Below are 11,801 nucleotides of genomic sequence, written 5' to 3' on the forward strand. Positions count from 1 at the left end.
AAAACCTCTCACGGCAATAGCATCATAGCATGGATTACAGAAGTGTATGGATGTGTTTGTGTGCATGCGTGTTATGCGCCCACAAATTAATTAAGTTAAGCTTGATTTTGTTTTTTTTGTAGGTATACTTGCATGTGTTAGTGCAGTTGCATCTGTTTTGAGTGAAGGTTTGTGTATTTATTTGTTGCATATGCTTGAGAGGGGGAAAAGGAAGACGCTAAGCTCGCCACAGTCCAGGACGTTGTTTGATTTGTGCCTGCTTTGACATGATGACCCAGGGTCAGGAAAAGAGCTGCCAATGGAGAGGAGACCTGATTGATCATGCCAGACCGTGCCGGCCGCAACAAAGGTACCTGGACGGCACGTCTATTTGGTGAATCAAAACTCCCCAGACCCTTGTTCCCCCTGATTTCTTTTGTGGAGTAGGGGATGATCTACAGCGCTCTCCTCTACATTTCTCTTGAGCATCCCAGCAACATGACGCATCATTGGAAAATGGGGAGCAGGCTCACGCAGAAGCCCTTTTCTTTCCGGCAGCTCGCCGTCTGCGCAGCACATTGTACCGCTTCACCCTACGTCAACATGTCTTAGATTAGCGTCGCAAGAGCCACCTAGCATCTGGAGGTCAGAGTCTCCTTCGGTGTCAATGGGACCGGGACCATCTCCTGAATCATGGCCCCTCTTTATCAAACCTCTGACAGGCAGGGCTAGAAAATGTCTTTAATGTTTGGGTTAGGGAGGGACTCCGGAGCAGCAGGCTGCTTTTCATGCCTCGCGAGTGCTGCTGAGAACCTTGCAAAGAGTACAGATTTGGTTACAATTGAATTAGGCTGAGGATCTGGCCTACAACAGGCTGCAGTCTGTGCCAGTGAAAAAAACAGAAAATGCAGTGTAAAAAACAGAAAATCCAGGATCAGTTTGTGAATTCACATACTGTCTGTATAGACTGTCATGTGTCCACAAGCTGCAGTCTCTACTGTAGCCTTGGGTTTTTGTGTGCGCACACCTGTGTGTGTGTGGGTGTGTGTGTGTGTATTCTCACATGTGCATATGTCATATCATATTCACATCTTTGATTGTCTGCCAATAAATATGTTCCTGTATGTGCTGTATGTGTGAGTTTCACAATAATGTGTGTGTATGTGTATGTGTGTGTGTGTGTGTGTGTGTGTGTGTCTGGTGGAGCAGCAGCCTGTTCTTGGCTGTTTCTGCCTCCTCTGGCAGTCTTCCCCTGCAGGCTGTGGAGGTCAATGTGATAATGGAGCCGCCGCTACTGGCTCTCCCCTGTGGCCCAGCAGGGTGGACACTCTCCTTCCAGCTCTCTTTCTCTCTTTTTCTGTCCCATTTTTCTATCCCTCATTTTCTGTGTGTGCGATGTCTGTATTGGTTTCTTTGTTTTTTTATCCTTTACTTCTGTTTCTTGTGCACACACACACACGCTTCCTTCATCATCTTTTTCATCTTCCTCTTTCATTTTGAAATGGAAATCTAGAGTAGTTCAGTGAAATGGAAATAAAGTAATAGCCTATGTGTTAACACCATCACTATTTCTGCCTCCTTTCTACCTTCCCCACAGGTTCCAGGACATGGTGAGCTACTTTGGGCTCAAGCCGAAGTCCGGGGAGAAGGAGGTGGCCCCCAGCTACGTCTTCATGCTCTGGTACGAGTTCTGCAATGACTTCAAGAACACCTGGAAGCGAGAGAGCAAGAACATCTCCAAGGAGCGGTGAGTTGGATTCCGGCGGAGTTGCTCCATTTCCCAATTCTCTGTTCAGTGAAGGTTGTGAAAACTTGAGTGATAGACTTGGTAAGCCTGCCAATCTCTTTAGTGTCCGGTGGAGAGATTTGTTTGAAAAATCTGTTTCTTTCTGAGTCAGTGGATGCACTCCAACTCCAGCAGCTACCAAAGTGAGAATTAACCATCTCATCCTCGGATTAGACCGCTTGTCTCCCTCACCTTTGCATGACATGTCAAATTAACACTAATTGTACATGGGAGATGTGTTGATGGTGGGTTGTAATTAAAGCAGAGAGGGAGACCATCAAAGAGGAGGCACACGAGCGCGGCCGAGGCCTCGGTCCTACGTCTGAAAGGCTAGGCTTGAATTTATGATGTTCCCTCTGACCTGAGGCGTCATGTCGGGGGGGCGACGTCCCACCGAGGGACAGCAGACCCTCCTGCCGGCCGCCTGGCTTTACTAGCGAGGGGACGGGGGTCTGTGGTCATTAAAGGCTGCGCTATGGGAGAACTATTAAACACTGTCATGATGCTACAGCCCAAAGAGCAGAGACCTGTGAAAATGCACAGGACTGAAGCCGGGAGATAAGCTGTCCTGACTGACCAGACTGTATGGTCATATGCTATTGTAGTCTTAAGAATCATGTGGTGCTTTCATGGCTCTTTACACTCCTAGATTAATTTTTTCAAACTGTGAGCGATTGAAACGTGTATTTAAGTTTATATTTGCTGTCCGCACAACATAAACAACACACACTCAGTCAAAACAGCCTTACTATCTTTGAACCGAGCCTTCCCTCCCCATGAGATGGTAAATTCTGTGGAGGAGTTAATGCTTTCACAGCCCTGCTATGGATCCATGTGCTCTCTCTTAATTGTTTACTAGGTAATCATGTCTCACATTACCCACAGCTGATTGTGCTTATGTACAATTAACTTTATTTTAAATACTGTTTGCACACTCATAAAAGCCAAGTGTTTTTAAAGACTGCCTCATTATCTCATCGACCCACTGTCATCCTGCCCTGCTTCACACTTGTGGGGCTTTCACTGGCCACAAACTGCAGAGGGTCACTGTGTTTGAGTGTGTGTGTGTGTGTGTGTGTGTGTGTGTGTGTGTGTGTGTGTGTGTGTGTGTGTGTGTGTGTGTGTGTGTGTGTGTGTGTGTGTGTGTGGAGTGCTACATGCCTCCATGACACAGTCAGAGTGCCCCAAGGGGGATACTGCAGTGTGTGTGCTCTTCCAAACAACTTCAGCTAGGACAGATTGATGAGACGCCACTATATCTATATTGTATCAAATTAGTTCAACTCTCTTGGTTTTAGTACTGGTACGTGCAGTGTGTAGTTCCAGTTTAGGACTAGGTTAAAGGCAGGATCTAGATATATGAAGTCATAGATTTCAAGCTAAAAGTTTTGTTTATTTTTCATAGGTTGAAGGAAGCTCAGGAGAACATCAAGAAGCTCACCGCGGAGAAGAGAGTCGAAACCAAGAAGATCAACGCCAACAGTCTGGTAAGAGCAGATCTAAATGGAATTGCCTGAAAGCTCCTTTTTCCTGTGTCGGCGCTGAAATCAATACAAGCGCACTGAATCTTCCTGTGCTTCTTGCCAACAGAAAGAGAGACTGCGGCAGAAGGAAGCCAGTGTGTCCTCCAGCTGAGTGAAATGATGAGCGACAAAGCGACAGATGAAATGAGGACTGGTGGCAGAAAGAGAGGTAGAGGAGATAACAGATGAGAAAGCGTGCAGGCCTCATCCCTCCTGTATTCACCACCTGCCTCTGACCCAACATCATACCTCATAGCGTAGCGTACCCTCTGTGCCCCTTATGGACTCTCAACCAAACCTTGCCAGAACCCTCACTAGCCCCACTGCCGTACCTCGGTCCTACTAACAGCACTGGACACAACCACTCTTTCTCTGAGCAGCGGTGCCTGGTCCGCCAACAACCCACCCCACCTCCCCCACCTCCCACCCCACAGAAAACATGTACGGGCTGCTCCCCAGTGGAAGAAGAGGACCTTTTTGGTGCAGCCGCTCTGCAGAGCTACAAGCCCGGCCTGCACCGAGGATGCACGGCTGACACAGCCGGAGTGATGAGAGTCCGAAAGGTCAAAGGTTGACCTCATTCATCCAGCCTGGCGTGACCTCTGGGTGCCCAGCTTGTGAAAGGCCGCAAGGGGTCAGTGGGATTCACAACAATGCCAGCTGGCACATCCACACCGGTGACCCGACACAAGCCCCTCTGGGATCTACAGGAGCTGAGAACCCATTCCCTCCTATACTGTAGATGTTACATAGGACAGCATTTAAGCTCAAATATATTCAAAATGTTAGAGATACATACTAGTCTGTGTTGTCGCTGTGCTATATGAACAAATATGGCTGCCGGGTGTTGTTTGCTCAGAGGAAAATCACTGTTGACCAAACAGAGCAGTATTCCAAGAATGACAAGGAATGAGACAGCAATATCCACTGTACTTCGCTTTAAAGAATAGCTTTTCATTCTCCGCGGCTCATTGCAAGTCTTGTAAATACGTTTCATGTTTTAGAATTAGCAGGGACTGTGCAGTATGTTCTGCTGATGTAGCCGTATAAGGAATATGATATATGATCTTAACTGGACGTAAAGCCCGGATGAAGACATGTTGTATATAAACTCATGTGCGTACTAATCAGTAGGTGGTGGTTTCACTGTATTCTGTTGCACTGCACCAGACTGACCTCTCCTGGGTGAGGGCCAGAGAATAGCAGACCCTATAGCAGCAAAATTCTGGCCCCTAGCCTTGGCCCCCAAACACACAAACACACACACACACACACACGTGTACTCAAAAACATCAGGCCAAGATGAACGAATGACTAGGAAGAAGGCAACAGGTCTTGGCCCTGCACCCATCTACCCAACATATTAAATGTATATTATGCAGAATTGTTCATCTCTTAATGAGTGCTGTACATGACACTTGTCTGGCACAGTTTTAAGCACTTTCCTGCTTGTAACAGCTGTATGTAGTAGCTCGCTGTGCCACATTCCCCTGTGCGTTTTTCAAATGTATTGCACTTTTTTGCACCTCTTTTCCTATGCAATGATATGGTTTCCTTGTTATGATGATGAGATTTATGAATTGTATTGCATCACAATGAAAGCATCCATTTTGATTTTCTTAAATGTTATTTTTAAGAGAGCTGTAGTATATGTATTGAACTAAATATTATAGTTTATAGTTTTATTTTCACAAATGTAAGATGTAAGCATTGGAGGATAGAGTAATTATGCTCCTGTATCAGCCTGGATAAGCCTCTATTTATGTAATGAAAAGATTTATTTTATGCCAAAAAAACATCTGCTTTGTTCCCTTTGAGGCTGTATTTTTATGAGATGTAATTTAATTGACTTTGAGAAGCTGCCTGATAGGTCCGTTGGATAAAAGAAATACTTTCATATGGATGTTACTTGTATGTTGAGCCAAGATTTATGCCCACTGATTTGCGGTATACTTGACCATATGTGGGGAGTCATTTGCATAGAATGAAGACAATTGCCTTTTCTGTTTAATCTTGGCCTGGAGAGAGGGGGCTTTTATTTTGTGCAGTTAGAACATTTAAGCATATCAGCTGAAGCCATGCGAGTTGATATACCTCAGACAGGTTCCATTATCAGATTATCCATAGTAAAACTGCACCTTGAATTACTTTTTTACCCTCCAAAGTATTTCACGTGTGCCATTCATTTTGTATAAAATAAAGATATTTCATAACTTTGAAGTAAAACAACACAATTTAATGGGTTTGAAAAACAAAATGAGCTAATACTGAACAATGAATTGTTATAGCCTCTGTTGGTTCGTGTAGCCTTAGCTCTCATATGGGTGCTCTTATCATTTTATGGAATTGTTTTAAAATTAAAGATCAAAATAATGGATGCAGAACGAGGCCTCAGCCTCAGCCAGAGGAGTTTGGATGAAGACTTGCACCTTGAAACATGTGTTAACCCAATTTCTCTAAATTTTCTACTTTCAACACTTCCTTTGGGCCTGCTTTCAGAGGAATAGCGATGCTCCAGTATAGCAAATAAATGTGATATTTATTTCAGAAACATGAGTAATCATCAATGGTTTGGAAGATTCATAATTCAACTATTCAATAAACTATGAGTCATTCAATCAAAAACCTTCCACAGATGGTTTGTGTAGACGTGTAGACAAGCCATTTATTATCGAGTTTGAAAATCTTATTTTCTGAATAAATCTGGCAATAATTCCACTCGTTCCCAGTGCTAATCAAATTGTTTGAAGAATTTTCTTGAATCATGCAACATTTTCTAGTGGAGTGACCTGTCTCATTCCTTTGCTGCCTCATTTTAAGACATTGGCACTTGTTTCTAGAAAATTCCTGAAACAAGGTGATTTGCATTGGTAACAAGTGGAATTATCTCACGCCATTGGCAGTTTATTTGTTTTAAGAAAAACAAGATTTAAGACTGAATGTGAGATTAAATGAATTTTTAACATGGACATTATAGGCACATTTTGGTCTAAGATTTATAACTAATATGCCAACAGACTGGCTATTCTAATGAGAAATGCCCAGTGGATTATAATGGAAACTTTGGATCTTGGTTTTCACCAATTCACATCGACTTAAACCGCCTGGTGCGCTTATGTTCCTTTACACTCATTGATCAAGCACTGATCAATAAAGCCCCAGTTGATGTTGAGAAAACAGTTAGTTCCGGGGTCCTCGGCTTTGATTGAGCCACGTGCGAAGCCGCTGTAAAATACCAGAAAAGTCACACCTGACCCATTACTGTTCATTTAAATATTAATGCGCTAACCGAAAATCACCACTGGCACCTTATGCTGTTTAGCTGCTATTCAAGACCTATATGATTAGCGGAAGAATGACAATTATTGTTGATAAAAATAATAATAATAACGTTCTTTTTTTTTTTTTTTTTGAGTAATTGCCGCAGTTAAGAAAAAACGATTCCCGCTCCATTGGCATTTGGACACTGGTCTGTGACTGATTTGCGAGCCTTGCAAGATGACACTGTGAAGTTAAATGACATCGTTTGAAGGGTTTACTGGAGAGGACAGGTAACCACATCTTTTCTCATAAACTTGTCCACTTTTAGGGTGAAATTTATTTTAAGGTCTAAGCATGGACGTCTCAGCAAGAGGTTGGCTCCAAGCAAGAAGAGAACAGCTCACCATGGGAGAGAATATGGCTTTAGTTGTTTTGTTGTTAGGTGTTTCGGGAGATGACATGGGATAATTTATCTGTCACTTTTACTGTTCCATTTCATGCACTTCGCTTTATCATCAGCTGACAGGTTACAAAAGGTTGCACAATATGTCAATATCAGTTTATTTTAGGTTTTTAATGGATAACTTAATCCAAGAAATAAACAAACTGGTTACATTAATGATGACTTTACATTTTACAATTATTTAATCTCGATAGTGTATAAACCACCGCTGTACATTTGTAAGTTTTTAACTAACACAGAAACCTGGTGTCGATTTCTTCAATCGAGTAGGCACTCAACTTACAAAAAACTATCTTTACTGATGGACGTCGAAATTCACAGAAATCAATTAACCCCAGGATTCTTGAAATGTCGGAATAAGCATCTCATCACTCTGACTAATATCGCCACTCATCCATCAAATTCCACATAGTGGAAACATCCAATTAAACAAACATAAACACATAAAACTACAAAATCATTTGTCTAGACGGGATGGTTTCCTGTCATAATGAGTGGGGTATTTTCTGTCTGTCTTGAACAGTAAGCTATAGACTTAAATAAACCTGGGTTAATGCAGTCCTAATTATTGAGGTGTGAAAGCCGTGCGTAAAACGTGCCCATTCCAAGTTAAAGTTCCCGTGCAGTGTTGCTTATTTTCTATCTTGGCAAACTGGTGATGAATAAAATGTTCAATGCGTTTCACATACTGTGTAAGAGGAGAATGATAGTACATGTAGACAGTCTATTTGTGTGGTAATTGTCCTCGCAAGCGGAGCATATCCCCACATGGAGACATGCGTATGTTGTAGGCTGTGTGGCAACCTTTCTTCTTCTCTCTGAACAATCCAGCCGTTTAAAAGTAAGAATAGTAAAAAAAGACAGGACTCGTCATAAATCGTGCTTGTCTCTAGTCCAGGTCTATGGATATGCAGCGGCACTGTTTGACGCGCTGGATGCGTTTCTTCTTGGTGGATGGCTGCTGGTCCGGGCAGTTCAAAGTGAAAGTCATGGTGGTAAATCGTTTCGGCTTGCAAAACGAACAGGACTGGAAGGCGCCCTCCTCCCTGCGGACGTGCCTGGGGATGTAGAAGGAGTTGCACTGTCCGTAACAGAAGCGGTTGATGATGGTGCGGCTGACGCAGCCTTCCTCGTGGATGGTCTGCTTGAGGGGCTGCGTCTTGCACCAGTCCCGTTTCAAGTATCGGCGCTCCGTCACATGTAAGGCTTCCTGGCTGGACTCCAGCACCTCCTCGGCCGGTGCAGATGAGCCCTGCCTCCGCCGGGACCCGGAGCCCGCCTGCGGTGGCTGAGGTTGCTGCTCCGATTCGTTTGGGTTGTTTTTGTCAGGATGAGGAATGGCGCCTTGCGAGCCTCGGTTTCTTTTTGAATCCACGGGAGAGGATAGCAGCCCCATGATGAAAACCATACCGCAGAAGATACGCGTCGAGCTGGCCATCCTTAGGGGGGGAAGAAGAAAAAATCATCACCTATACCGTTTCAACACTGTGCGGGTTACGCACAGCAGCCAAAGCTTTTACGCTGCGTAAATACGCACGGTTAGAACTTGCTTTTTTGCAGTTACACAAAACAATAATATCTCTTAATCATCCCAGTCTAAATATCTGTGGTAGAAATATTAAATGTCACATCTGTTCATATACGCTATAAATTACTGCAAAAGAAAACCACCAAATTTAAGCATACGCATGGCCTTTCCGAAATATGTTCACTAAAGCATGACCATGTCCAAGATTGCATAAATACTGATAGTAAAGATATTTTTATTTCAATAAGCCCGATGAACTTAACTGGTAACTACATACACTAGAAAATATCAAGTGACTGATAACATTATGCATGGATATTGTAATCAGAAATAATCCAAATTCACGCACCTGTGTAAGCTTCCACGTAGCCGCAAGTGTGATGATCCGATCCTGTGGGTCCTTTATGGCACCTTCCGAGGTGATAGGCACCTAATAATGTCGACTGTACACTGGTGGGACTCTGGATGGGTGGGAGACTAACCACTCCATAGACTGGGGCTGGTGTGGGGAGGGGGGGTTAATACAAATTGCTCCAGCGCCGGACTGTCTCCTTTTTAAATGTCTGCCAGCTGAGATGTGCACAACAGTTCCCTCTACATTATTGGCTAAGCACGATGTAGGGAAAATCAAAACTATCCGTCCCCTCAACACTTCCCTGAACCCACTTCAAGAAAACAGACAACCAAGGAGTAGCGAGGGCAGGGAGGGGTGGAGGAATGGGAGGGGGGTAAAGATTTCATGGAGACACCGAGCAGGCCGGGCTTATACGCACTCATTTGGGGAAATTTTGTATTTCACAACTAGGTCATATTTTAATGCACCGCAGGTTGTTTATAAGATACAAATTATTAAAAGTGTCAGGAAACGTTCACCGCCCTTAGCAAAGGAACTGTTGCCTACACTTTAAAAAAGGATGTTTCATTTTTAACACATCTGTCTGTGTATTCTTTAGGACAACACACATTTGTGTTAGGCTACTTTTCAACACATTTTAATGACAATACATTGCCACCACTATGTTATATTATCATGTTGAAACGTAACACAAATGTAGGCCTATGATGTCCCCAAGAATACACAGACATGTGTAAAAATGACACATCCTTTTTGAGAGTGAAATAATCTAATAATCACCTTTAGAAGGATATTACACCACAACTTTAATTCCAGATAGCGCAACTATAAGAATATTATAGTGATACCATGGGAGATTATAAAGTAGCTACGACAAGGTCACTATAAACTCACTATAGGCTCCTGACTACCACAGGCGCTAGTGAGCCACCGGTCATTCGCTGTTTAGACAGAAACTTTTCATTAGATTTCATAATCTAACGAGACATGTATAATAATCCTGCAGTGTTTCGCATTAATTGAAACGCATTAGGTCTATAACATGCTTGGAAATGATCTGCATCCAAACAGCCTAAATTTAAAATCTGATGGTGTAACATATAGGACGAAGCATAACCAGAGCGCATGTCAACATGTGGACGTCCCACAGAACCTGGAGGAAGGCCTATAGATTACAGATTAGGTTGTCCTATGTAGGCCTATGCTGCCAACAAAGAACCGTTATATTGAGCTATTAATTATGCATGATAACTACAGAACGAGACCTAATAGGTTTAGGAAATAGAGATCATTTCAATAATTTATTCCGTTTAAATCTATGGTTCAAGTCTTGCTCGACTGATGTGGTACCAATATGGTTTCGTTTCGTTGCCAAAATTATTGATTTGCAATGCGTGCGCACATTCCCAGATTATTTCAATTATGCAAACTGGTTATCCGTGATCTTGAGCCCACTTTCTGCCCCTTCAATCAAAATGAATGGCTCTTATTACGATAAAATTAATTCAAGAAAATATTTGGCGTCTACCTTTTTTTTTTTTTTTTTACTAAATGTCAAGTGAAAATTTGATGCCTTTAATTTTATACAGGCTCCAGTGAACTATGTTGAGGAAAGAACACATTTTCAGCCCTATCAACATCTTCTGGAAAATGAGACAGCCAGACTAATATCTATAGCATCCCCGCGCCCACTCGCTGTTGCTGGTTCAGGAGATTAATAGTTTCCTGTAATTCAGAACAAACCATGAAGTCATAGGGAAGTACAAATATTTTCTATAGAATCTGTCAATTCAATTCAACGTTTCTACGGCTTTTAAAGGACAAGCCTGACGCATGATGTCTGTTAGACCTACTAGACTCTGTGTCGACATTCCCGATGGATAACATTATATTTCATAGTGTGTTTGAGTTTTAGAAAAGTGAAAATTTGGTGACCTGACACTTGCACTTAAACATCCTCTCCAACAAGACCAGCATCAGAAAGACTCGCCGTGCTGCCCATCTGCTTCACACATGGCCGCGGCCCAAGCGTCCAGCCTGCAACATTCACGGCTTCATAACGCAAATGTGGACTATCAAATCAAAGTGCATGCTGCTGCTACTGTATGACGATACTGTCATTATACTGTTATAAACTGCTGCAGGAACAGGCGAGGTCTTGACGTGAGATTTTGGCCCAGATCAATCAATCCTACTGCACGTAAAAAGCTTGCAAGCCTCTCGATGGGGTGTGCAGAATAAATCTCATGCAATGAATTTGACCTTCCACCCCGTCACAGCTCACTGTTGAGACTTTTCTCCAACAAGAAAAATACAGGCTTGATGATATGAAATGAGTGTTATCTAGGCTACTCTGAAATGTTAAAGTAGTTGGGGCAAATATAGCCTCGTTTTGGGCCGGATGTATTTTCAATTAGCCTACTGGATCCAAGTCTTAAACTGTTGAACTCAGATACCTTGAGTTAATCTGAGCAATAAATCCAAACCCATATCAAAATTATTTTAAGTGTCACAGATTAAATCTTTTTCACGTGTGGCCCAACTTCGGTTCAAGAAATCATGCTACAAACCACTCAATTTAACCCCTTTGTTTCAATGCTTTGAATAAATTATCTTAATAGCCAAACAGGTGACCAATACTCTAAGTGTAATATGTTACAAGAGATTCAACATGTTACAATTATGTTATTTACTTTGAATGAACAGTCACGTGATCTTGGGTTTTTGATAGAATAAAGTTTCTAAAGCCAATGACGTCTATCATTACAACTGAATACAATGTTGTCGGTCTGATTCTGTCTAAAGTGATTGTACAACTCCCCCTTGTGGACATAAACAAGTACTCATCATTTCTCCAAATCACACTGAAGAAAAAAGACAAACCGAGCTGAAATGTTAATGCTGTT

General features: G+C 42.5%; 2 protein-coding genes across 3 annotated transcripts in view; one reads left to right on the forward strand and one right to left on the reverse strand.

The window, feature by feature from the left end:
* Positions 1-5,988, forward strand: part of LOC139643720 (formin-like) — a 51,074-nt gene extending 45,086 nt beyond the window's left edge. For both annotated transcript variants that reach the window (XM_071518963.1, XM_071518962.1), the window contains 3 exons: positions 1,577-1,726; positions 3,171-3,252; positions 3,356-5,988. In XM_071518963.1, coding sequence (XP_071375064.1) covers positions 1,577-1,726; positions 3,171-3,252; positions 3,356-3,400 — 277 coding nt within the window. In that variant the 3' untranslated portion in view covers positions 3,401-5,988. The remainder of the gene's footprint in view (positions 1-1,576; positions 1,727-3,170; positions 3,253-3,355) is intronic.
* Positions 5,989-7,807: 1,819 nt separating this feature from the next.
* Positions 7,808-8,450, reverse strand: grem1b (gremlin 1b). The gene has a single exon (XM_071518968.1). It carries the CDS (start codon positions 8,448-8,450, stop codon positions 7,902-7,904), a length of 549 nt encoding a protein of 182 aa, XP_071375069.1. The 3' UTR covers positions 7,808-7,901.
* Between the last annotated feature and the right edge of the window lie 3,351 nt (positions 8,451-11,801).

Source organism: Centroberyx affinis, unplaced genomic scaffold (assembly GCF_046629955.1).
Source record: "Centroberyx affinis isolate AG114_WGS23_722 - 3 ecotype Tasmania unplaced genomic scaffold, CSIRO-AGI_Caff_v1 ptg000646l_1, whole genome shotgun sequence".
Lineage (NCBI taxonomy): Eukaryota > Metazoa > Chordata > Actinopteri > Beryciformes > Berycidae > Centroberyx > Centroberyx affinis.

Bases quoted from the DNA above. Each gene is read 5' to 3' on its own strand.
- grem1b (XM_071518968.1), bottom strand. From the start codon at position 8,450: ATGGCCAGCTCGACGCGTATCTTCTGCGGTATGGTTTTCATCATGGGG.